Here is a 26,113-nt window from a genome sequence, read left to right as displayed (position 1 = left end):
AATCAGAAACTTGTTCCCATAGCAGCTCTTCTGGGAGAATGCCATCCACGGATTCTCCCTTCATAGTTCTTCCTGCTGACCCTCTGCCTTCCTGGCTAGTTCCAGCTTCTCACACTCATTCCCATTGGATGTCTAGCAGGGATTCTGCTTCCCAAGTCCAATTCCTGCAGACACCTAACACAAACTCCCCTTCTCCTCACAGCTCTGGAGTTTCCTCCCACTCTCCTAGTACCATTCTCTTAACCCAAATGCTTCTCTGTAATCGGTTTTGCTCCTGCTGATGTCACCAGGTGAGTGATTGACATCCCAAGCAGGGGGGTTTCTCCGCAAGAGAGGTCCTGAGGACTAAATTGTTTCTCGGTTCTAAAAGTTTCTAGACCACCACATGGACATCTTACCCCTATTTCCCCGAGTTATAAAGTGCTTTCAGGGAACTGGTACGAAACTTAATTTTCTCAGCCTACTTGAAGTTAATGCTTGAAAAAAAAGCCATCAGCATGGCTCTCAGTGAGCAAGAAGCACTAGCAAAATGGGATTCTTGCAGTATTAGCCCCTCACCCTCTCCCCTTTGTCCTCAAACCTTTCCCAGTGGTAAAGCACAGGATTTTAAGACCACTAATGTCAGTTAGGTCAATGTGCTCTTTTCTGCATGGGAATGGATAGATCCTCTTTTGTCCTCTTGCTGCTTTGAACAGGAGGAGAGTCTGGGAAGAAATTTGACATCCCCTCAGATGGCTAGTCTGGAACGTGAACTCTGGACTAGTCCACACAAACACATATACATACGCTCTTCCCTCAACTTGCCCACACACTCCCACAAAAGGATGCATGCTTTCACACACGTGCATAATATGTTAAGGATCTGGTAGATGAAACAATGAGTTCAAAATGAATCAAAATGAGCAGAACCACAGAAGAAAAAGTGTGAGATCGTGACAAGGAGCTGTGAAAAGTTATGGTTATTTTCTGAATGAGAGTCTCCCTGGGTGAGTATGGAGAGGAAGGGGGCATTTGGTTTGTCTGAGAGCCTTGTGCCAGCTCACTAAATTGGCTTACTACTTGGGAGGCAGTATGGTCTAGTAGAAAGAACACAGGTCTGGGACCTGGTCCCAATTCTACCACTGACTGGGTGAACTTTATGTCTCACTTTCATCATCTAGATTACTCATCACAAATGTTGGGAGGAAAATTAAGGTAACTGGTATAAAAGTGGTTTGGGCAAATAAAAGAACGATACAAACTCAATGATAATTATAATGCTCCCTCCCCTTAAAATGTTGAAAAGACTGGTTTGTGAGCCCTAGTGTCGTTCTAATTGAGCTCTGTTTTTCCCTTCCGGTGGCCCCCACGTGGCCTTAGACGTGAACGAGTGCCACACAAGTTCTCACGGTTGTACCCGAAGACAGTTCTGTGTGAACACATTGGGATCATTCTATTGTGTCAACCACACAGTGATCTGTGCCGAGGGCTTTATCCTCAACATGAATAGGAAGTGCGTTGGTAAGCTAAGAGCTGCTAGTCGCTCAGCACCACCCCATCCCAGCTCTCCATGCCGCACCATACATCCCACCCCCCCCCCGTATGCCAAAGGAAGGGTCCTCAGGCCACCTTTGCATACGACATTTCAATGCAATCTGGTCTGTTCAAGCCCATGCCCGCCTTCTGCTCAGTGTTGTGTTGTGTGCTATTTAGCTTTCTTCCCCTTTCTCCACTTCCTGACAAATAGGCACCCAGGGAGCATGTTGCTGAAGTAGGAAGCTGGGAGGTCAATGTTAATGATGAGCCCCAGGTGAGGTTAGGAGATTCAGTTATCCATGGTCTTGGGAAGCAGGTGTAGCCTGGATCATTGAAACCCACCAATTAGCCAGAACCTTCATTAGAGCACAGACATCCAAACTTCCATCCTTTTACCAGAACTCCCACCAAAAACAAATTTGACCCATTCAAATTTTATCTCCAATTTCCCTCTGAGCCTACCCTCTGGTAGAGGTGCTACTGAGGAGTAAAATGTTGCTGTTGAGAGGCAGCTAGGTGGGGGAAGAGAGAGGAGTTTCAAAGGGGCCTTGATAATGTTCTTGCATGTAGTGCTTTATTGATACCACAATTGTTATTAATCCATAAAGTGACTCTAAATTGAGGGTGCAAATGTGTAGCACAATGTCCTGCACCCAGTGGGCACTCAATAGCTACTACTTGTTTTCCTATGACTCCCAGTTTTTAGATAAGAAATAGGCCAGGCCTCAGTGATCTCCTCTGTAGAGGCCCCTCTCCAGGTCTCCATGCATCATAAGTAGCAGTCATCAAGCTGGGATCTTGGGCAAAAGTATAAGATGCTTGTAGGTTTGATGTGTCATTCATCTCTATTGAAATACAAACACCAACACAAACAAACACACTCACAAACACAAAACAGCTGGTTACCACAAAGACCTGAGCAGGTGCAAGTCATATGTACCATTATGGCCCTGGAACAGTTTCCTCTGATATGGGAAACTCAGCTCTGGGCATGCTGAACCTTATTTCCCTTTGTTGTCTGTGTGCTTGCAGAATATGTGCAGTGGGAACATTTTCTCCTATTTTTCTCTGTGAGAGACAAGGAAAACTCTACCCATCTTCTATGGCTTTTACTGTACGGGGGCTGGGCTAGCAGCTGTCTATTGCATCCATGTTTATCCAAGGAGGCCTGAGCCAGTTCCCTATATCCCTATACCATCTTGAGCCATTTGGAAAAACATGTGAAGAGCTTTCATATTCTGCTTGCAAATGATGGTTGTTGCTTTGAATTCTTTTCCAAATTTTGATCATGTCAATGCGTGTACATTTGGAATTACAATAATAATCCTAAGCATGAAATACAATAGCTTATCTGAGAATATTTCTTCTTGCATTTCCTTGAGTTAAGTTATTGTAGATTAAAATTCCAGGTGCAGTCTGCAGCAGATTCTTAATATTCCTGAAAGGCACCCGAGTGAGATGAAGAGTCACCAGCTGTTTAAACAGCGTGCAAACACCTCTCCTCTGGAAAGTTTTCTGCATGGATATTACAGTCCCTTCCTTCTTGAACGTTCATGTCTCTCAGAGATAATACTTTAAAGAAAGTTGTTTCTCTTGGCAGTTTAGAAGAGGACTCCTTATTTATGGGGAAGGGATAGAGGGGAAAGGGCCATGAAGATTTTCCTATGGGGGGAAAAGCGCAGGATCTGTTTCCTCTTTTTGCTGCTTCCAGCCCATTTTTTTTCCCCTCTGAGCAATACAGGTGAGGTCTTCTTGTCACCCCTACTCCATATTTTCCTAGTCTCAGCTTCATGGTGTGAAATAATCCAGCAAGAGCCAGTCATATATGAATTACCCACCTTCCAGAAAAGAAAGATTTAGAATTGCTGGCTGACTATGCACTGGGGACCAACATAGAGGGTGACTGAGGTTCAGGAGACCTTGGTGAAAAAATCTGGCTTCTTGAATACTTTTGGAAGAATAAAACCAAACAACTGTCTCTTGGACAAAGTTGCACAGCCCTAGGCCCTCAGAGGACCAGAAATAACACACCAGAAAAATTTATTTGACATGAATAGGAATAAAAGCCCTGCCCTCACAAGCTCATTGTGGGCAGGGACTATGTTAGTATTGTTATATTGCACTATCCCAAATGCTTAGTACAGCACTCTGCACACAGTGAGCATTCAATAAATACAGTTGATTGATTGAATATCATATTTTTGATCTCTTGAATTGACTGCAGCCGAGGTTGAGGTCAGTTCCTCGGTGACTCCTCTGTAGAGACTCATCCAGGGATTTTGGCGAAATGGAGATCCTGAATACAGCTAAGGCCCCCCTCTCTTTTTCTTGGCTAATGGTTGCTGTAAGCCTTTGCATAACTATAATTCATTCAGTTTTTCTGTCTTTATCATCCAATTTGGCATCTTTCCCCTCCCTCTGGATTGCTATTCTTTGTCTGGATTTTGGTCATCTTACACTTTCCATCAAGTGAATGGAAGCACGTGTCCTATGGCCCAAGGCAGGCAGTATGGGGAGCCTTAGGAGTTCTCTGGCAGGACCAGTATCATCATCAACAGTATTTGTTGAGCATTTTCTGGGTACAGAGCACTAAACTAGGCAACAGAAGTAAAAGATGCAAAGCCTGCTCTCAAAGACTTTTCAAACCAGTGGGGGACATTGGATATATAAACTGGACATCATATAAATTGATGAAAGGAGAGCTAACCCTCTCACCATTCCTCCTAAAATAACCCTGTCCAGGGAGAGAATGATCTTATTCTTCTTTAACCCTGCCTTCAATTTTTCGGCAGGAATTAAGAGAAAATTTGCTTCATTTTCTGGGGATTTCTATGTACTTCTTAGGGTAGATCATTCTTCTCCCCCTGTCAGCATGGCCTAGTAGAGTACAGGCCAGGGAGTTGGAGGACCTGGGTTCTAATCCTGGCTCTGCCCCTTGCCTGCTGTGTGGCCTTGGGCAAGTCACTTCACTTCTCTGTGCATCAGTTTCCTGTAAAATGGGATTTCAATACCTGCTCTCCTTAGACTGTTAGTCTCATGAGGGACAGGGACTGTGTCCAACCTGATTGTCTTATATCTACCCCAGCACTTAATACAATGTTTGGCATTTAACAAATACAATTATTATTAATATTATTATTATCGTTATTATCGTAACTATTAATAATAATAGCATCCCTGGAGGAGTACATGTCACCTCCTCTCTTGCCCACACACATTCACACACGCTCTACGTCTTTATTATGGGTCCTGTTAAGGCACTCATTTTCCCACATGAGCAGAGACAGGTTTTGTCTCTTCTCCAAACCTGGAACTTCCCTCTTCCTTCTTTGCTTTCTGCCCAAGTCCTTTGCTCATTTCTCTCCATAAGGTAGTTCTCTGACCCTCCCAAAACACCAAACTGCCATTTCCCACACCTCCAGCAGCACAATCTCCAACCAGAGTTTTATTTTTCTAAAATAGTAGACAAGGGAAATTACACAAGTGCTCGTCTCTAAGGTTGTCTTCCCTGTTAAGAGATTTCATTTAGTGGAAAAGAGTCTGACTTGACCCTATGTCTTTTTGAGGACACACACACACACACACACACACACACACACACACACACACACACACAGACCCCTCACAGATAGTCACTACCCTGACGATAGGGGCTGCTTTTTGAAGCCTGTGTTCCTATTTCATGGAAGGCAGAACAAGGTTAGAAGCATGAGTAACAAGTTGTGGGATGCCAAATATGAAAATACAAGGCTAGAGAGGCAGAAATCAAACCAAGGGCTTCAATTCATCCCTGAAGAATGCATATGGGCCCACACACCACCACAGCATTACTGGAGAGTAGCGATGACTCTGCCCACATCACACATGAAGTAGGAAGCTAAAGAGATGGTAACCTTTCAATGATCTCCTAGCACTCGTTCCATCACTGAGGGTATTACTCTACAGATATTAGTTTGCCTCCCAACATCTGAAGATAGGGCTTTTGCTCCAATACCTGATGAAATCAGAGCCATGAAGGATGGTAAAGCTCCCAGATATGATGGAATATCAGGTGAAATCTACACTCAATCACCATCACAGACTTATATATCACTCTAAGGAGCTGCCACCAAATTACAAAGATGGCAACATTAGCTACCTCTTCAAGAAGGCTCTGGGGTCCTTGAAGTCAGCAATCACAAGCTTTGCTTCTGGTTTACACACTCAGGAGCTTAGCACAGTGCTCTCTACTAAGCACTCAATAAATATCACTGATTGAAGAGGGGAAAACAAGAGCTAATTGTGGAAACTACTATGTGATCTCACTGCTCTGGCCAGAGTTCTCTTGTACAGGCTACTGAAGAACAGCATTAGCCATACCCGACTAGAATCATAATGTAGCTTCATGCCACAGAGGCCCAGAGCAAATATGATCTTTGTTGCATATGAGGTACAAGAGAAATACAAAAAGCAATATCAAGATCTCTCTATGCCATTCAGAGATCAAACAAAAGCATTTACTACCATCAGTAGACCTGGGCTCTGACATACTGAAGAGGTTTGACTGCCTTGAAATGTCTACCAGAATTCCAAGATTATCCTATGATGATCTGTGTGGCTGTATCAGAATCTCAGAGGGACCTTGTTAGACTCTTTCCCCATCACCGAAGGAGCAAAGCAGGACTGTGTGCTAGGTCCAGTATCTTTCAATCTACTCTAGGCAGTCATACTCGAGGATGCAATAGGGAATCTGGAAGCTGGTGTTCAGAATGTGATTCCAACATTATTTCACTCTTATGGAAAACTTTCAACAAATTGGGAGCATCATCAAAAGGCCTTGAATCACTCAGGGAGGAATCCTTATTTTGATGACAAGATGACATGTGGATTATTATGGACTGTTTCTTAGGATCAGCAAAATTGTATGATTTATCTTTTAGTCTGAAGAAGACTGAGGTTTTCTATGGCCTGTACCTGGCAAACCGTGCTTGTAAACAAGGGTTAATAGCAGGAGCACAGAGCTGAATACTGCTACTGAATTCTATCTGCCTAGCAGATTTTCAAAAGATTCAAGGATAAATAGCTAAGGAGGTGGAAACCTACAGACCACTTACCATATGCCTTGCTGCTTGGCTACCAAACCAAGGATTAATGACTACTGTCATCCATAACCATGGGATCCTCCCTGGTTTTAGGGATGCCCTGGCCAGATGGCATTTGAAATCCCTCATGGGCAGGCATTGCCTTTTACTTCTATTGTATATTCTTAAGTCATGATAATGACCATGATTTTGTTGCCATCATCATCCCTAGTATTTATTGAACACCTACCATGTGCAGAAGACTGTACTTGGTGATAAGAGGACATAATGAAAAAGTATAAATTGTGACCCTTGCCCTTAAGGAAATTAAAGTCTAAGGGCCTTGACTCAATTTGGCCCTGGTGGGTATGCTGGAGAGCTGAAATCTTCTAATCTTTAGTTAACAGGTATCAAATCTCAACTGGCATAATACACAGAGTTCCTGGCCACTCTGGAACCTCAGAGGGCATGCTTCCGGCCAGCTGTACATCCAGGGTACCAAGTCTGAATTTAAAGAAGCTCTTCCTCTGCAGGAATCTGCATAGAAATGGAGGGATGTTCCTTTGTGGCTGGGTGGTAAAGAAAGGCTGGGCTTCAATGCAGTCAGCTTTTTGCAGACACTGGCATGGGTAAGGAAGAAACATATGTGCAGCAGCATGGCCTAGTGGATACAGTACGGGCCTGGGAGTCAGAAGGACCTGGGTTCTAATCCAGACTCCGCCATTTGTCTATGTGACCTTGGATAAGTCACTTCACTTCTCTGGGCCTCAGTTCCCTCATCTGTAAAATGGGAGTTAAGACTGTGAGCCCCATGTGAGATATGGACTGTGTCCAATTTGATTAGCTTGAATCTACCCCATCACTTAGTACAGTGGCTGGTACATAGTAAGTACTTAGGAAATACTGTAAAAAAACACATAAACCTGTCAACATGGCCTAGTGGTTAGAGCATGGGCCTGGGAGTCAGAAGGACCTGGGTTCAAATACAGACTCTGCCACTGGTCTGCTGTGTGACCTAGGGTAAGTCAGTTATTTTCTCTGGGCTTCAGTTACCTCATCAGTAAAATGGAGATGAAAATTGTGAAACCCATGTGGGAAAAAGACTGTGTCCAAACTGAATAGCTCATATCTACCACAGGGCTTAGAAGAGTGCTTGACACATAGTAAGTGCTTAAGAAATATCATTATTATTATTATTACTGTCTGTTGAGTGATCACTTGCATTCATATTGGCAGAGTTTGCTTCTCTGTACCCTTTTCCTGGTGTAAACTAAATGATTTATCAATCCAGGGATGGACTAGGAAAACAGTTAGCTACAGAGAATTTAGCAGTGTTCTGTTCAAGGTTCTTTTAGTCTAATGGGGAGAAATGGCAAAAAAGCATGCATAAACCTAAGCCTGTCCTTGGAGATACAAGAATGAGTTGGTAACAGAAGTGGATCTTGGATCCTTGTGATGGATTGGAGAATGGGTGAGATTAATTTGGGAAAGATTCCTGGAGGAGGGAGGCCTTGAGTTCTGATTTAGGAGGGGGATAAAAGGTATATGGCAAGAAGGCAAGAGCTCTGAAACCACCATTCTTGCGCTTAGTACAGTGTCTGGCACATAGTAAGCACTGAACAAATGCCATAATTATAATTATTAGAAGGGACAGCTTGGGCAAAAGCTCAGAGGCAGAGAGAGAGAAGTAAGTGTAGAAAAGAATTTGTGATTAAAACTGAGAGATTCACGTCAGGGCCGAGGTGAACAGCCTTCACTCCCTCCTGGTCACTGAAGTAAAGTCCAACATGGACCAGCTTTTAGAGATTAGGCTACACTCAGACCAATCTATGCTCCCCTTCCCTCCCCACCATTCCCATAGCACCTTCTTACGACCCTTCTGGCCAGAAGAGACTTAGACAATACATGAAAGAATCCCACCTACACAGACATCCTCATACAGTTGCTGAGACTACATGCTCTGCATGCCTGGCTCCACCCTCACCTGGAAGTGAGTCCGAGCTCCATTAGGGCTTCTTTCTGGGTAGGGTCCAATCTCCCTGGGCTTGGTTTGGGCTGGGGCAGACCAGGCCAGGTCCTAGAAGGGCTCTATTGGAAAGCATGTTGTATCTGACAATTGCGCCCAGGAAACCCATTCTTCATTAATCTGAACGCTATGATTTTGTGGGACAAGGTGTGGAACGAGAAAGGATGCCCTTTCGGGGTGACTGAGGTCCCTGCTCCCTCAGCTTGGGTGTTACCTGATAAACCAAGCAAAAGGAATCAAGATGATAGATATTTGTTGCAAAAACACATTCACTTATTTTCTCAGTTTTCCTGTTGTGTTCTTTCCCATCCCCCAAGAAACAGCCTTTGTACCTCCTGAAAGATTCCAGTGTAAAGCAACCCCTGAATGTATTATTTTCCCGTTGGCTGTTTCCACCTTTTTGTAAATGGAACACTGAATTCTAGGTGAAATTCTCCTCATCCAACACTATCTCCACCCCCTCACCCCAGTTCAAAGGAACTCCGGCCTTTAGAATTAGTTCCAAATCATTTTTCTGATCTTTAGTGCTTTGAACAGAGGAAGGGTGTATCTCCCTCACTAGTGGAGTACATATTGGAAGGAGATATCAAAGATCTACTTTTGAGAGGGTGAACAGATAAATTCTGTTTCCTGCTCACTAACCCCACCTAATCTCCCAAGGAAGAACCCAACAATTGATTCAGTGGACAGGAGTAGTGTCTTCGACAATGGTGTACAAATGGATGAGAGCACAGTAAGGTTTGCTCTTGAAGAGCACACAGAAATATTCTAATTCTTAGCCACAGATCCTTCCCCCTAATCAACCATCTCACCAGATGTACTTTTTCTAGGGGAACTGAGCAAGAGAGTGTGGTGACTCAGCCCAACCCATCACCTCTATTGAAAAGCAACTTAATCACATGTCCCTCCTCCTATCTATTCTGAGCTTCAGTGAGACATTGCAGTATGTGACAGCAGGAGAGTTGGAATAAGATATCCCAAAGTTTCTACCCAACCACTTGAGTTAAGAGCTCTATCACTGATAAACCCTGGTTCCATCAATTACATGTGAGCTGATTTACTCTAACCTCTTTCCTGGGTTTCATGCCTGATTGATTCTCATTGACTCTTATTCTTTACATCTCCCATTGCAAGAGACACCTGAGTAAATGGAACCTTGGGCTGTGAAAACATCTGACATTAAAATCTCTCTCCATTTAGCAGCCAGGCCATCAGAATTTTAACACTGAGAGGCTTTTTTATTCTTCAAAGAGATTGGTTCTGCTGAGATAAGGAAGCTGGGGTAGTCTGGGGACAAACTGCTAAATTCTCTCTTTGATTCTCCCATAGATATTAACGAGTGTGTGACAGACACACACACCTGCACCAGGGGGGAGCACTGTGTGAATACAATTGGATCTTTCCACTGTTACAAAGACCTCAACTGTGAATCTGGCTATGAGCTAAAGGAAGGCGAGTGTGTAGGTAAGAAGGCATTTTCCTATAGAGTTTCTCCCATGGGTATAACATCCTCTATTTATGAATTGTTTTTGTTTTTCTTGTCAGTGGCTCACATTTAATTAATACTACAGGTAATGTATGAATGTCTTTCATTGCTATGTGGTATGACAAGAGTAATTATTGCATTTCTACCAAAAGCCTAGATGAGACAAAATGATAGTCCAGTGATGGATTATATTTAGTCCTGAGGGGTTAAAATCAACAAAACATAAATAACTTGGGCTGAATCTACCCAGCACAAAGTGGAGAGCTGACAATTCTCAGTACAATTAGATGAGTTCAGTGAGCCACAGTGGATTTTTGGATTTGAATTATCTGACTGCAATGTCTTCGTTGGTTTCTCTGTTGCCAATTTAACTCAATAACTGCCAAATCTCCAATTCATTTTATAGACTTAACCTAAGTTATTCCAATTTCAGATGACATTTTATTGTGCCTATACCAGGCCAGGGTATTTTTCCTAACTGAATCTTTCAGTAAGAATTTCCACACTAATTGCTATTCAACATGGGACACATTTGACACCCAGGACCTTATTAACACTTGTGGTGACTGGTCTATACGATTGCAGCAAGCATTAGAGGAGACCCAAACCACTAGTCCCACTTTAGACCTGTGCCGGAAACCCGTACATCGGCATACCAAGTTAACTGACATCTCAGGCCTTTTCCCTCCTCCCTCTGCTCTGTTTCAACATCCCATTGCAAACCTGGGAGACCATAGCACAGTTCCCAGATTTCTGGTGGGCTGACAGCAAGGTAGAGCAAAGGAGAACAGAACTGTTGGATCCTTGAACATCAGTTGTCAATAATCTGAATGACCAGGCTGATCAGGAAGCTTACATAACGAAACTAGATGAGTACCAGAATGTCTTGACTTCCTTCCTCTTTTTTTCATTCATTCAATCGTATTTATTGAGCGCTTACTGTGTGCCGAGTGCATTGTATTAAGCACTTGGGAAGTACAATTCAGCAACAAATAGAGACCATCCCTGCCCACCACGGGCTCCCAGTCTAGAAGGTGGGAGACAGACATCAAAACAAGTAAACAGGCATCAATATAAATAAATAGAATGATAGATATACACATCATTAATATAAAGAAATAGAATTTTAAATATGTACATATACACAGGTGGGGTGGGGTGGGGTGGGGGGTAGAGCAAAGGTAGTGAGTTGGGGTGATGGGGTGGGGGAGCAGAGGAAAAGGGGGGCCTAGTCTGGGAAGGCCTCCTGGATGAGCAGTTTGCCTGTGATAGATAAGATATTCAAGTACCTTTTGGCAAGGAGCTGAATCTTGGTTGCATCTCAAAGCAGCATGGCTCAGTGGAAAGAGCACAAGCTTGGGAGTCAGAGGTTGTGGGTTCTAATCCAGGCTCTGCCACTTATCAGCTGTGTGACTTTGGGCAAGTCACTTAACTTCTCTGTGCCTCAATTCCCTCATCTGGAAAATGGGGATTAAGACTGTGAGCCCCACGTGGGACAACCTGATTACCTTATATCTACCAAGCACTTAGAGCAGTGCTTGGCACATAGTAAGCACTTAACAAATACCAAAATTATTACCTAGAAGAGAGCAGTATAGCAATTAGAAAAAGAGTTTTTAAAAATAAGCAGACATTTCCTGCTGCTTAGTGCCCTTGTGATACAAGCCTCATTTTCCACCAGTGATAAGGGGACTGGGTTTCTTATTGTAATTCCACAGTTTGCCTTGAAAATGGCAATTTTGGGGCTTGTGGACAAAAAGCAGCAGATCATGATGTAGGTTTCCCAGTGCCTGCCTCATGATTTCCCTGGGAATCCTCACAATTCACAGCTGATATCCCAGTGTGCTGGCAGCCCTGTATCTTGTCCTTCAAGGAGTCATTAGACCGTAAGCTCCTTGTGGGCAGAGAACGAGTCTCTCAGCTCTGTTGTATTGTACTCTCCCAAGTACCTAGTACAGTGCTCTGCACACAGTAAGCACTCAGTAATTACCATTTAATGATTGCTTAAAAGTTCTAGGGTTGGCACAGAGGAGGGATTGGGGGTGTGTATGCATGCTTTTGTGTTTGTGTGTGTGTGTGTGTGTGTGTGTGTGTGTGTGTGTGTGTGTATGCCTCCCAAGTAGAGAATGGCATCTACACTTTTAGACATTTAACAATTAATCATAATAATTATAATTGCTCTGGATGGGACTCTGCCTAACACATTAAAATTTTGCCTGGATAGAATAGTTGGGTTATGATACCACTTCTTGATGTAGAGTCTACCAGCCTTGCTAAAGAGCTAATTTCCTGTTGAGGCCTTTCTTGTGCTTATTTCCATCCATGAGCTAGATGAAAAATGCAGTTAAATGAGTGACAAATTGCTTGCTTCCTCATTAATAGATATTGATGAATGCACAAGTGGAACGCATAGTTGCAAAGTCAACTTTGTGTGTCAGAATACAAAAGGTTCATTCTACTGTGAATCTAAGCAGCGGTGTATGGATGGATTTTTACAAGACCCTGAGGGCAATTGTGTTGGTAAGTGTGACGACAGCAATAAATACATCATGTCTACAAAGGCCTCATCAGACCACTGATTCCATTCCCAGAATATACATTCATCATGTTTAATGAACCTAAAATAGCTGGGAGAGTGTTCTCTAAATACTCCTGCTCCTTCTTTTGGGGGGCCAGGGGGCAGGAGGGAGGGAGAAAGTGAATAAATTAAATTTGCAAGCGGTCTAGTTTGAAACTGCAAAGGAAACAGATTCTCTTTCACACTAAATGTACTGCTGGATAAATTAAAATCAGAGAAATGGTAAAGGAGTGACAGCTGGGAGAGAAGGAGCAATTATATTTCAGAGCCTCAAGACTGATACGCTGATTTTTCTTCTTCAGATATTAACGAGTGCACCTCCCTGCCAGAGCCATGTAAGCCAGGATTCAACTGCATCAACACAGTAGGATCTTACACGTGTCAGAAAAATCAGCTGCTGTGTACCAGAGGTTATCATTCTAGTGAGGATGGAACCAAATGTGTTGGTAAGGGTTGGACCTATGCACCTGGTGAGAGAGACATTGGCAGAAAAGTGGGAAGTGATTTCAGATCCAAAGCAGTTTTTGAGATATCTAATATTGGACAAAGAAGTCCAATGATTCTGGCCCCCAAAATACACATTAGCCTGAAATAGCTGGATATTCCAGGTAGAGGGTTATGCAAGAGGCTTTCCCACCACCTACTCGGAACACATACACCATGCCTAGAGAGGAGAATCCAGCTGAAGGTACATTCGAAGAAAATTGTAATTACCAGGATGTGTTACTCCCTCTGAGCTGGAGGATATGGAAATATACTTGATTCTTCTATAATGTAGGGGTTGCATTCTTCCAACATCACACCGTGCTGTGTCCAGACAGTCTAATGCTGTCAGAAGAAAGTTTATGAATTCTGCCATTGCATTCTAGCCAAAGCAAAGAGTGAAAACACACATTATGGCAGAACTGAGTGTATGTGATTTTTCTCCAGTTTAAGATTCTGGGTCAGAAAGTTGTAAAGTTACCCAAGTCTATGGGTTGGACTGGGTTGAACCCTCCCTTCCAAATCTGATTCAGTTTGCATTGGGCTTGCAATTGGGGTTTAGGTCTGAGGTGCCAGGGGGCCTTATTGGCATAGCATTGGGGAGCAGCCAAACAAATGGAGGATAGAAGCTTTAGGTTCCTCAGACACCAGGGTCCCAGGGCTCTGGTGGAGCAGACCACGAACAGAACTGAGTCCAAGTTGATTTGGGTTGGGCCAAGAAAATGGAGTCCGGCTAGAATTCTATCAGCAAGCTATGGTAGTTTAGGGGTCATTTCAGCACTTATGTACATATCAGTAATTTATTTATATTAATATCTGTCTTCCCCTCTGGAGTGTAAGCTCACGGTGGGTGGGGAATGTGTCTGCCTACTCTGTTATATTGTACTCTCTGTACACTTAAAACAGTGCTCTGCACATGGTAAGCACTCAATAAGTGCTTACTATTTGCTAGGCACTGTTCTAAGCACTGGAGTAGCTACAAGTTAATCAAGTTGGATGCAGTCCCTGTCCCACATTGGGCTCTCAGTCTTAATCCCCATTTTATAGATGAGGTAACCGAGGCACAGAGACGTTAGGTGATTTGCCCAAGGTTACACAGCAGACAAGTGGCAGAGCTGGGAAATAGAACCCATGTCCTTCTGACTCTCAGCCTTGTGCTGTTTCCACTAAGCCGTGATACTTCTCATAAGTAACATCAATAAATATGATTGATTGAGAGAACCCCCAAAGCCACTTGTAAGAGAGCTCCAACACTCAGAGGTGTCCTCTGGGTCCTTAAGACCTTGGATTTTCCTTACCTAGCTAAGGGATAATTCTTGGGGGCCTGTGAGTGTGGCCCCAAGAACTAACTCCTGAAATTGTGTCTAGGACCCTGTCAGGGGAATCATCAGGGGTCCTGTTAGCCAGTCACATTTCCCCAGGGCTGGTTCAATAGTATTTATTGAGCGCTTACTATGTGCAGAGCACTGTACTAAGTGCTTGGAATGAACAAGTCAGCAACAGATAGAGACAGTCCCTGCCGTTTGACGGGCTTACAGTCTAATCGGGGGAGACGGACAGACGAGAACAATGGCAATAAATAGAGTCAAGGGGAAGAACATCTCGTAAAAACAATGGCAACTGAATAGAATCAAGGCAATGTACAATTCATTAACAAAATAAATAGGGTAATGGAAATATATATGTTGCTGAGAATTAGGAGAGATTTTTTCTTCCTCCTCACCCTGTGTCACAGGATGCTATCACCACTCACTCTTTTCACCCAGACCCTAGAGGATATTGATTATAACCAGCTTTTCATCAGTTATGGAGTAGCAGTAGGTCACCAAGTGAGGCAGTTCAGCTTTAGCAAAATACGTACCCAAGCTCTAAATTAGCCCTCTGGTTTTAGCATGGAAATTACCCCAAAACAGCAGCTCTTTTGGCACAACCAAACATTAAACCCATTTCCTTCTTCAAAATGCCTTTCCTTAAAGGTAGAACATTTCCAGGAAAAGATTGACTTCCTCTAGCCCCCTCCTCCTTTTCTTTACCCTCCCACCTCCAATTGGCCCCGTTTCAGATGATGCCCTCAGGTGATGCGCTTACAATCCCTTCTAGACTATAAACTCACTGTGGGCAAGAAACATGTCTACCATCTGTTAAATTGTCATATCGTACTCTCAAGCACTTAATACAGTGCTCTGCACACAGTAAGTGCTCAATAAATGTGATTGATTGATGACTTTCCCTTTGAGAGGGACCGTCGGGGTAAATGAGTGACTTGGTGTGTGCCTGGTTTTAGATTGACCGTCACCAAAACATTGTAGGTTGTTGGCAGGAAACATTTTAACTCTGGAGCTATCTAGTGGGTTTTGGAAGCTCTGCCACTGGATCACCCTGAGCTAGACCATGATTCATTCTTCCTCTGCTTCTTCCTGTGAAAAATTGGTATGATGGAGCCATAGATTGGCACTCTGGTGATAAGTTGGGTGAATGGCCATCCCAAAACCAGCAAAGAAAACATGGCTGCCTGCCAGCAGATCTGGAGGCAGAGAGAATGAGAAGGAGGTTCAAGGGCCAAGTGCTGCTGTCCACTGGAAGGGGAGGGTGGGTGTTAGAAGAATGAGAAGTTAGAACGAGGACTGAGGCAGAGAGGTTTCATTAATCGAAAGAAGGAATAGATACACCAAAGAATCTATAACTGCCTCAGATTTAATGTGCCTACACCCAGCTGCCAACCCATTTGAGGGCCAGTTATTTTCGAGCACTCACAACATGCTGTCCGAACACCTCCAGTCCAGGTCCTCCAAAGTTGACATTCTAAGGCAATGTGCTGTTGGACTCATCTGTATGGTGTATCTGGTGATATGTTTTTGATCCCCTTTGATTGGACTTTCTGGGAATCCGCTCAGAGGAAACTGTTATCCAGTAATAGACTGGAGAAGGAAGAGGAGGTGTCCCTCCGCTCCATCATCAACTTTGAACAATTTTGAAGGTTGACCGGGGATTGGGACTTTGAATCACTCTATCTGTTTTGAGTCAATTCTGCTTCTACAATAAAGTAATTCCATTTCCTTCTCCAGATGTAGATGAATGTGAGACCGGTGTCCACCGCTGTGGAGAGGGGCAGAGTTGCCACAACCTCCCTGGGACATACCGCTGCGACTGCAAGATTGGCTACCAGTATGACGCATTTAACAGGGCGTGTATCGGTATGTAAGACCCCCCTGGGAAGATGATTCTCGACCTCTTGCTTAGATGGTGGTTATTATATCTACAGCACCAGTTGCAAAAGAAGAAACAGAGCTACCAGAAAATGGGTTTTCATTCTTCATGTCCCAATTATGAGCTCTTGTGCAGATATCACTGATTTAATTCAGTTGAAGCTTATTGATTGGGTTTGCCCCATACTGGAGGTTATTAACTTGCTCCCTGCTTAATAATTTTTTGCAGTGTTTATAAATAATTTTATGTCTATTTCCCCTAGTAGAGAGTAAGCACCTTGTGGGCAGGGAATGTTTCTTGTGCTTCTGTTGTACTTGTCCCAGTGCTTAGTACAGTGCATTGCTCTTAGTAGGTGCTCGTAGTAGGTGCTCGTAGTTCCCAGAGAAGCAGCATGGTCTAGTGGATAGAGTATGGGCCTGGGAGTCAGAAGGTCTTGGGTGCTAATCCCTGCTCTGCCACTTGTCTGCTGTGTGACCTTGGGCAAGTCACTTAACTTCTCTGTGTCTCAGTTACCTCATCTCTAAAATGGGGATTAAGACCATGAGCCCCACGTGGGACAGGGAATGTGTCCATCCCAATTTGCTTGTATTCACCCCAGTGCAAGCGGTCCCAGTAAGTGCTGAACAAATACCATTATTAGTAGTAGTAGGACCCTTTCTCAGAACAGATGATGACAAAGCTCATGATCCTTGGTCCTGTTTGAGCACAACTCAAACTCATCTCCAAGCCCCCCAAAGGGATAGGAATCATGCATAATTCTCACATCTGTATTTTCTCCTGGAGCTTAATACAGGGCTCTTTACACAGTAATTGTATAATAAATACTATTACTACTACTTCCCAAGGCTCTCATCTATTTCTCCGTGTTCCCTCTAATTTTTATTTACACCGAGTGAACTAGAAGATCCACTATGTAACTGGGAACCTGCTCACACCACTGGAAGACACCAGAAATAGTGTTCTTCATGGATTACTTCCAAGTGGCTTGAGCTAGGCAGGGAAGGGGAATTTATAGAGTCAAAGTGGAAGTTTAGGATTCTGGGAGATATCATCTCCACTGGTGACCCTGGAAGTACCTGCCCTCCCAAGGCACACATTTACTTTATCTTAGACATGCTGAGGAAACCTGAGCTGGGAAAGGAAGGCTCAGAGAAGAATTCGGCTGGATGACCTTAGGCAAGTCACTTCTCTGTGTGTATTTCCTCATCTTTAAATTGAGGATGAAATATCAGTTCTCTTTTCTACATATATTGAGCCCCATATGGGAAAGGAATTGGGTCTGACTTGATAATCTTGAATCTACCTCAGTGCTTAGTACAGTGCTTGGGACATAGTACGTAACTAATAATAATGATAGTATTTGTTAAGCGCTTACTATGTGCAGAGCACTGTTCTAAGTGCTGGGGTAGATACAAGGTAATTGGGTTGTCCCACGTGAGGCTCACAGTCTTAATCCCCATTTTCCAGATGAGATAACTGAGGCACCGAGAAGTGAAGTGACTTGCCCACAGTCACACAGCTGACAAGTGGCAGAGCTGGAATTCGCACCCATGACCTCTGACTCCCAAGCCCGGGCTCTTTCCACTGAGCCACGCTGCTAATACCACAATCATTATTGTTATTATTATTATTCATGCTGCTCAGATACACATTCTAGTAATTCCACTGCATGCTGTAGTCAAAATCAAATTCTGTGCCAAAATACACCTTTGCAGTTTAGAGGAATCAATGTCCTCTATCTCTATTAATCTATCAATTAATCGGGTATTACTCTGTGCAGAAAACTGTACTAAGCACTTGGAAGAATAGACTTAGTAGACATGATCCCTGCCCTCCAGGAACTTGCAATCCAGTGGGGGAGACACATTGAATTGAATTGTACGTTCCAAGCAATTAGTACAGTGCTCTGCACATAGTGAGCACTCAATAAATACTATTGAATGAATGAATGAATGAATGAATGACTACAGGTAGGAGGAAGAAAGGAATGGAAAGATGGATAGGTGAATGAGTAAGTGCTTAAATAGAGTGTGTAAGTTATTAAGTACAGAAGTCCTGTACTGGTTATGAGTACATAGCTGAAGGTGGTTCAAAAGTGCTGCTGAGGAGGTAGTTGGGAAGATGTGACCTGGGGAGAAAAAAAAAGATCCCTTTCTCTGTACCTATTGCTGATTAGCTCCCTGGAAACTCGAGATCTCACTGAGATTGTGTTTTCCCCTTTGTCTGGCTCACAGACATGAATGAATGTTGGAATTACCCAGGACGCCTGTGCCAACACACCTGTGAGAACACCCCTGGGTCTTATCGCTGCTCCTGCTCCAATGGTTTCCGGTTGGTCTTTGATGAGAAACACTGCGAAGGTACCTGGATGCTTGCTTTCTTCACTTTTCTTTTCTAACACAACCTGCAATACTGGGCACTTGGGCTGGAATATCTACAGACCCAAGACTTGGAATAATGAATAATTTTGCCCAAAAGGTAGTCTCCCCTATGCTCTACTCTAAAGCTGAGAATACTTTCAACCTAAGGAATGTTGTTGATTCATTTTTTCTCCCCAGCAGTATCTCAGATCCTCCTCTCATTCTCTATCTCCTTCTCTGGGTGCTCCCCCTGCCTTATTCCAGACTCAATCATTCCCTTTTCTGTGTGTTTGCTGTTGACCAAGTAAAGCCATCTTGCTTTGGTTACCGTCACATAAAGGGACCCAACCCCGTCACAGAGATTCAGCTGCTGCTCCACTGGAAAACTGACTGAATCTTTCTTTGACCTTGACAACACCACCCCCCCCCCCACCCCATCCCCACCCAGCTTCTCACCCCCGGCAATTAAGGTTGTCCATTTCGACAGGAGTTGACAGGTGTAAGCCTGATACTGCTGGGCCCAACTCGGGATTTTTTTTTTTGATCCTGGACATGACTGGTTGGCACCACTGGAAAGGCTTGAGCTCTGAGTTCTTCCTGCACCCAGGTGATGATATTCCATTAATTGTCCTCTTCCATGCAGATGTGAATGAATGTGAGAATAATCCCTGCAGTCAGGAATGTGCCAACATCTATGGTTCCTACCAGTGCTACTGCAGACAAGGTTACCAGCTGGCAGAGGATGGACATGCTTGTAAAGGTAAAGAATGTGCCTCAAATGGCATGGGGTTCAGGGAGGGATACTATGACAGTGGAAGTGAGGGGAAATAAAGGAAAGAGGAGGGTCCAAATCTCTCTAAATGGTGGTATCTACACTACCCTATACAAGACAAAGCACTGCATTAGGTCCCTGAGATACCTCTGAAAGAAGGACTCAAGGAGTTTTCACTGTAGCAATCTCATCCGGAGCACTAGGCTAGGCAGCAGCGGTGTCCCATAGCTAAGTGAGGGGGAGGTGGCAGGGGTTAGTGGATGTATATTTAGTATCCGGGAAGATCTCTGGGAGTATATAATGGCAGCGACAATACTTCTCCTCTCTTGGGGATATGCTCACCTCTTACACTGGCACCTGTAACCATGGGCAAGAGGTGAGGAATTATGCATCTGAAGCAGGTGTCTGGGCTTCAGCCCTGTTCCAGACTCCAAGTGACAAGGCACTGACTCTTGTCCTGCAGATATCGATGAGTGTGCCCAGAGCTCTGGCATGCTCTGTACTTTCCGCTGTGTGAACGTGCCCGGCAGTTACCAGTGTGCCTGTCCTGAACAGGGCTACACCATGATGGCCAATGGAAGAACCTGCAGGGGTAAGTGAGAGCTGGAGGAGGAGGACTGGTAATATTTCCACTGGAGGTTCATGTGAAGAGACTCATCAACTAAACTCCCCCAGGGCAGCATCAGTTTTACAGTTTAGACTCCTACAAGTAAAAATCACCCGAGAGTGGTACATGGAATTCCTCTCTAGTTCCCAAATGTGATACCTATAATTGGGTTTGGGTGCAGTCACATCACTGCCTTAGGCTTTCTGCTTCCTTAATGTTATAAGGTGGATAATAATAATTGTGGTATTCTTTAACTGCTTACTATGTTGATACAAGATAGTAAATACAAGATAATCAGGCTGGACACAGCCCCTGCCACCCTCCATGGAACTCACAGTCTAAGTAGGAGAGAGAAAAGATCATTGAATTCCCATTTTACAGATAAGGAAACTGAGGCACAGAGAAGTTAAGTGACTTGGCCTAGGTCACACAGCAGGCAGGCAGCAGAACTGGGATTAGAACTCTGGCCCCCTGACTTCCAGCCCCGTGCTCTTTCCACAAGACCACACTACTTATTGCTTTTGCTATTAAATAATTCTTGTCACACCAACTACTTAACTGCTGTATTCTCATCAATGTATGTCTACTGTCTCCCCTGTTAGGTTGCGAGATGCTTAAAAACATGAGAAGCAGCAGGGCCTAGTAGAAAGAGCATGGGCCTATTCTCCTTCCTGCTTAGACTGTGAGCCCCATGAGGCACAAGGACTGTGCCTAACCTAATTAACTTGTATCTACCCCAGTGCTTAGAACAGGGTTTGATGCAGAGTAAACAATAAATACCATAAAAAAGCAGGGATTGTGTCTTTTACTTATTTGGTATTTTCCTCAAGTGCCACGGCAAGACTCTGCAGGCACTAGGCACAGTAAACGCTGTTGCTACTGACCCTGATACAAATGTGGAAATAACCTGAAGCCCGAAGGAGTGTGATCCAGGAGATTAGAACTCGTGAACCAAATAAAAGGTTCCACGTTTGAAGTCTTGACTGGTTGGTACTCCTTGAATAGCTAGCTCTCTTCCCCTCTTCAAAGCCCTACTGAGAGCTCACCTCCTCCAGGAGTCCTTCCCAGACCGGGCCCCCCCTTTTTCCTTTGCTCCTCCTCCTCTCCCCATCATCCCTACTCCCTCCCTCTGCTCTACCCCCTTCCCCTCCCCACAGTATTTGTGTATATTTGTACATATTTATTACTCTATTTTATTAATTACATGTATATATCTGTAATTATATTTATCTGTTTTGATGGTATTGATGCCTGTCTACCTGTTTTGTTTTGTTGTCTGTCTCCCCCTTCAAGACTGGGAGCACCTTGTTGGGTAGGGATTGTCTCTATCTGTTGCCCAACTGTACTTTCCAAGCGCTTAGTATAGTGTTCTGCACATAGTAAGCACTCAATAAATACGAATGAATGAATGAGTCCCTTTGTGAAAAAAAGAGTTCTTGCTCTTTGTCACCTGTCACTCAGGACTGTGGCAGATCTGTCACAAAACTCTCTGCCTGCAGAATTTAGAGTACTAATGAGGAAGGAGTAGGGCTCAAGTTGTGAATGAGCCTTATAACCCCCACGCCCCTTTCAAACAGTCTAACCTCATCAGCCTTCCCTTTCAGATGCTATTGGTCCTGTCCCTCAGCTATGACTGCTCCCTAGGCAGCCCATCCTGTTGCATTAGTTTCACTCTCACACGAACTGTTGCTGTCGACTGGAGGGACCTCTGCAAGAAAACGAGCCACCTCCCTCCTGGAAATTGGGACTGGTTTATGTCATATTGGAATTTTGCCGTTAAAGTCTTTGCAAACTTTTCTTTCCATCATATTCTCATTTTATGACTTCTCGCACGTCCTGGTGAAGCCCTGGGGGAAAATGAAGGCCGTATTATGTTTAGAAACAGACCTAGCTCTATTCATGCCCTCTTCTCATCTTCGACCCTCTCCTCTTATTACTAATAGCATTTGCAGAGAAGCAAATTTCCTCCCATTCTTTCTACTCCACCTGATCTGTAAAAATTCCCTAGGGCAGCACAATTAGTTGGTCAATGGTCAGAGCCACATAGTGTTCCACTCACAAAAGAGTTTTGTGAGAAACTATAGTCTGCACAATGCAGAGGAACAAGCTGAGCTTGTTCCAGGAAGGAAGGGCCCCTGCTTCACTTCTGCAAGCTGGCCCTGCTATCCTGCTGGCTCTAGTCTGTGCAATCTGAGATCTGCTTGATAAAGGTCAGCAGATCGATCAGGTCTGCCAATTACAAACAACTCAACTCCAATAGATTGAATTGAGCTAGGACTGAGTTGGGTAAAATACATTTTTAGCTCAGCTTCCCACCTATATTGAGCATCCACCACACAGTTTGACGTAGGACAAAGGAATAATTCCTCTCTCTCCCTCCCATGCACAATCTCCCCTTTAATATATACACCCTTTACATTGGCTGGCAACAGTGCTTAGTCTGTGGCAGGATTTTCTAGGGTCAGTCCCAGCATCTGGGGACGGATTTCCAGGACCCCCCGGATCTCTAAATGCAAACTGCCACAAAGAGGGAACACACAATCCCAGTCTTTCCTCTCCAGTAATTATTGGTGCTTATCTTCCTTTATATAATTTAAGTCTCACTCCAATTAAGAGGGAAGAGTGCAAAGTTTGAAACCACTTGGTCCAGGAAGTAGAGGACTTTCTGCTCCTTCAACACTTCTGCTCACCCCCAAACACATATGCACACCTTTCTGATTTGAGCCTTATAGCTGGGAAGCAATTCATCCAGGTGGAGACTGGGAGAGTACAAATTAAGTAGTGTCCAGGAGTACCTAATCTATGTTCAGCAGGAGGTCTGAATATGAGCTTTCTCTTTCCTGTAGCACAAATGAATGGGGTTGAAAATTGTCTATCTCAGATGAGCATATTTGCCTACCTTAGTCTGAGGTGCTGAAAAGGAAATTGCTTTTGAGTGTGTGCTTGTGTGTCTAGCAGTCAACAAGCATTTATTGTTTACCCACATGTTGATTAACACTGTAAGAGTCACGTGAGTGTGTATTTGTTTTCATTGTTCTAGTACAGTAACATTCTTCCCCAAATCTATTAGTTTTCTCTTGCCCTGGAATGGTTAGAGTGTGGGTTGCAGTTGTAGCTAATCAGACCTTTTATAGCTTATTTCCCTTCTCTTGGTTTTTATCTTCAGATCTCGATGAGTGCACCCTGGGTACACACAACTGCTCCACAGCTGAGACCTGTCATAATATCCAAGGCAGCTTCCGATGCCTATTATTTGAATGTCCTCAGAACTACAAAAAAGTCTCTGACATGTAAGTTTTCATCACATCATGCCAGGTAGACCCAGAAAATCCACCTTTCCTCTGGGTCAGTTAGCATCATCGGTCCCATCTTGCCACTCCAGCTAACCTTTCAAGAAATTAATTTACTGAAGGGTTTTTTTCAGCCATTCCTCAAGCTTCTTTGGCTGCTGGTTTAAGCCATTTTCAGATTCCAACTCAATTTTTGAGCAAAACTTCCTCTCTGTGTTAAAATTGTTGATCTTATTTTCTGTATAAATACCTGTAGCAGGAGAGATTTGGGTTGGACATGAGGAAGAAGTTCTTGACAATCAGGGGTATAAAACATAGGAAGGGGCTATCTACTGAAGGAGGTTGGGGAGGGTTCAGGCTCGAAGGTCTTTAAATACAGATTGGACACTCTGTCCTGGATGGCCTAGTTTAGATGTCTGCATGGAGGTGTACCAGATGATCTCATGTACCAGAGGATCTCTTGAGGCGTGTTCCAGTTCTATGAGTCCATGTTAAGAAATGAGGACCCCTCGGTTACTCCTTTCCTGGAAGCAGGAAAGGGGTTGAGGGAGGTGAGTAGGAGAGAAAGAATCCTAAGTGAACAAGTCCTCTGAAGGCAAGGCTCTGAGGAAAATATGCAGAGGGGCTCAGAGTGGCCAATTAAGGAGGTTCTACTTGTCCAACAGATTGAGAAAGGAAGTCCAGAGGGGCTGAGAAGGTCAATGAGAGTCACCGAGGGCCAGGAAAACCTTGAGTGGCTAGGAAAGGGAGCTCCAAAAAGTCCAGAACCAATAGGGGAAAAAGATAAATGGGCAAAAAACTGAGAAAGATGCAGATGATTAAGTATAAAGAAGGACTGAAAGCTAAACCTCACAGGGATGTGTTGTGAGGATTAAATGAATCATTGATGTGAAAGTGCTTTTGCTAATAATAATAATTGAGGTATTAGTTAAGACATTACTGTGTGCCAGACACTGTACTGAGTCCTGGGATAGATGCAATACGATCAGATTGGACACAGTCCCTGTCCTATTTGAGGCTCACACCCTAAGGCTCATAGGCCTCTAGACTGTAAGCTCATTGTGGGCAGGGAATATGTCCATTTATTGCTATATTGTACTCTCCCAAGCACTTAGTACAGTGCTCTGCACATAGTAAGTGCTCAATAAATATGATTGAATGAATGAATAAGGGGGAGAGATAATAGGAATTCAATCCCCATTTTAGGGAGAGGAAACTGAAGCCCAGAGAAGTTAAGTGACTTGCCTAAGGTCACCCAGCAGACAAGTGAAAGAGCATAGATATAGGAGTCAAGAACTCTGGGTTCTAAACCCAGCTCTATCACTTGCCTGCATGGCACTAGGCCATGCAAAGAATTATTAAGTTCTTATTAAGTATTAGCTAAGTTCTCCACAGTTAGTGGAAAAAGCACAGGCCTAGGCATCAGATGACCTGGGTTCTAATCCTGGCTCCAACACTTGGCTGCTTTGTGACCTTGGGCAAGTCACTCCACTTCTCTGTGCCTCAGTTCCCTTATCTATAACATAGGGATTCAATACCTGTGCTCTCTCCTATTTAGAGTGTGAACTCCATGTAGGATCTGATTATCTCATATCTACCCCAGGTCTTAGGACAGTGCTTGACACATAGTAAGCACTTAACAAATATCATTATTATTATTATTATTTTGTTTCAACTAGTTTTATGTATTTATTGACCTTTGCTGCTCAAAGTTACCTTTTTAATACAGTAATTTGTATATCGTTTCTGGAGAGGCATATGTTTCAGGAGTGAGTAAAGTAAATTTTATAGTGGTATTTGTTGAGCACTTATTCATTGTTCTAAGCACTGGGGAAGGTACAAGATAATCAGATAAGACACAGTCCTTGTTCCACAAGGGGCTCACAATCTAAGTAGGAGGGAGAACTGGTATTGAATCCCCATTTTACAGATGAGGTAACTGAGGCACAGAGAAGTTAAGTGACTTACCCAAGGTCACACATCAGGCACGTGGCTGAGCCGGCATTAGAACTCAGTTCCTTCTAACTCCCAGGCCCGTGCTCTTTCCACTAGGCCATGCTGCTTCAACAAATGAATAATAACATATGAATGTTCATAGAGCTACTGTGATTGTGTTTCTATGGATCTAAATATTACATGTATTTAGACTGTATGCATTTTATATTTACACACATACAGTTTGTCTTGGAACAGCTCAGGAATTGGTGAAAAATTCACACGGGAAGGATTCAGGTGGAAAGTTTATCTATGTGCAACTATGGGGAAAGCAGTGGGGCTTAATGGGAAGAACACAGACCCGGAAGCCAGAGGACCTGGCTTCTAATCCTGCCTCTGCCATTTGCCTGCTGAGTGACCTTGGGCAAGTCACTTGACTTTTCAGTGCCTCAGTTTCCTCAATTGTAAAGTGGAGATTCAAAACCTGTTTTCCCTCCTACTTAGACTGTAAGCCATGTGTTGGACAGGGAATGTCCGACCCAAGTAACCTGTATCTACACCAACACTTTAAACAGTGCTTGACACATAGTAAGCACTTCACAAATACCAGTAAAAAGGAAAGCCTATTGCCAAAGCACCACTTTGTGCAGTTGCCCTGGGTATGAATTGAATGTTCACTCAGAGGGGAAGAAGAATAGTGGCTTGTTTTGGATACTGACACAATTCCAAAAGGAGAACCTCAGCCCTGATCATCAAGACTTTGCAGATACCTAATGACTAGTAGTGAGCTCAGA

General features: G+C 43.7%; 1 protein-coding gene across 3 annotated transcripts in view; it reads left to right on the top strand.

Moving 5' to 3' along the window:
* Positions 1-26,113, top strand: part of FBLN2 (fibulin 2) — a 220,039-nt gene that overhangs the window by 189,717 nt on the left and 4,209 nt on the right. For 2 of the 3 annotated variants that reach the window (XM_029050874.2, XM_039910184.1), the window contains 9 exons: positions 1,360-1,500; positions 9,931-10,065; positions 12,470-12,607; positions 12,968-13,111; positions 16,214-16,342; positions 18,590-18,715; positions 19,359-19,475; positions 19,951-20,079; positions 23,261-23,384. In XM_029050874.2, coding sequence (XP_028906707.1) covers positions 1,360-1,500; positions 9,931-10,065; positions 12,470-12,607; positions 12,968-13,111; positions 16,214-16,342; positions 18,590-18,715; positions 19,359-19,475; positions 19,951-20,079; positions 23,261-23,384 — 1,183 coding nt within the window. The remainder of the gene's footprint in view (positions 1-1,359; positions 1,501-9,930; positions 10,066-12,469; positions 12,608-12,967; positions 13,112-16,213; positions 16,343-18,589; positions 18,716-19,358; positions 19,476-19,950; positions 20,080-23,260; positions 23,385-26,113) is intronic. The other variant, XM_029050875.2, reaches the window with a different exon arrangement.

The sequence above is a fragment of the Ornithorhynchus anatinus genome, chromosome X1 (assembly GCF_004115215.2).
Source record: "Ornithorhynchus anatinus isolate Pmale09 chromosome X1, mOrnAna1.pri.v4, whole genome shotgun sequence".
NCBI lineage: Eukaryota > Metazoa > Chordata > Mammalia > Monotremata > Ornithorhynchidae > Ornithorhynchus > Ornithorhynchus anatinus.
The sequence above is the reverse complement of the archived record's forward strand: the minus strand, read 5'-3'. Positions and strand labels throughout refer to the sequence as shown.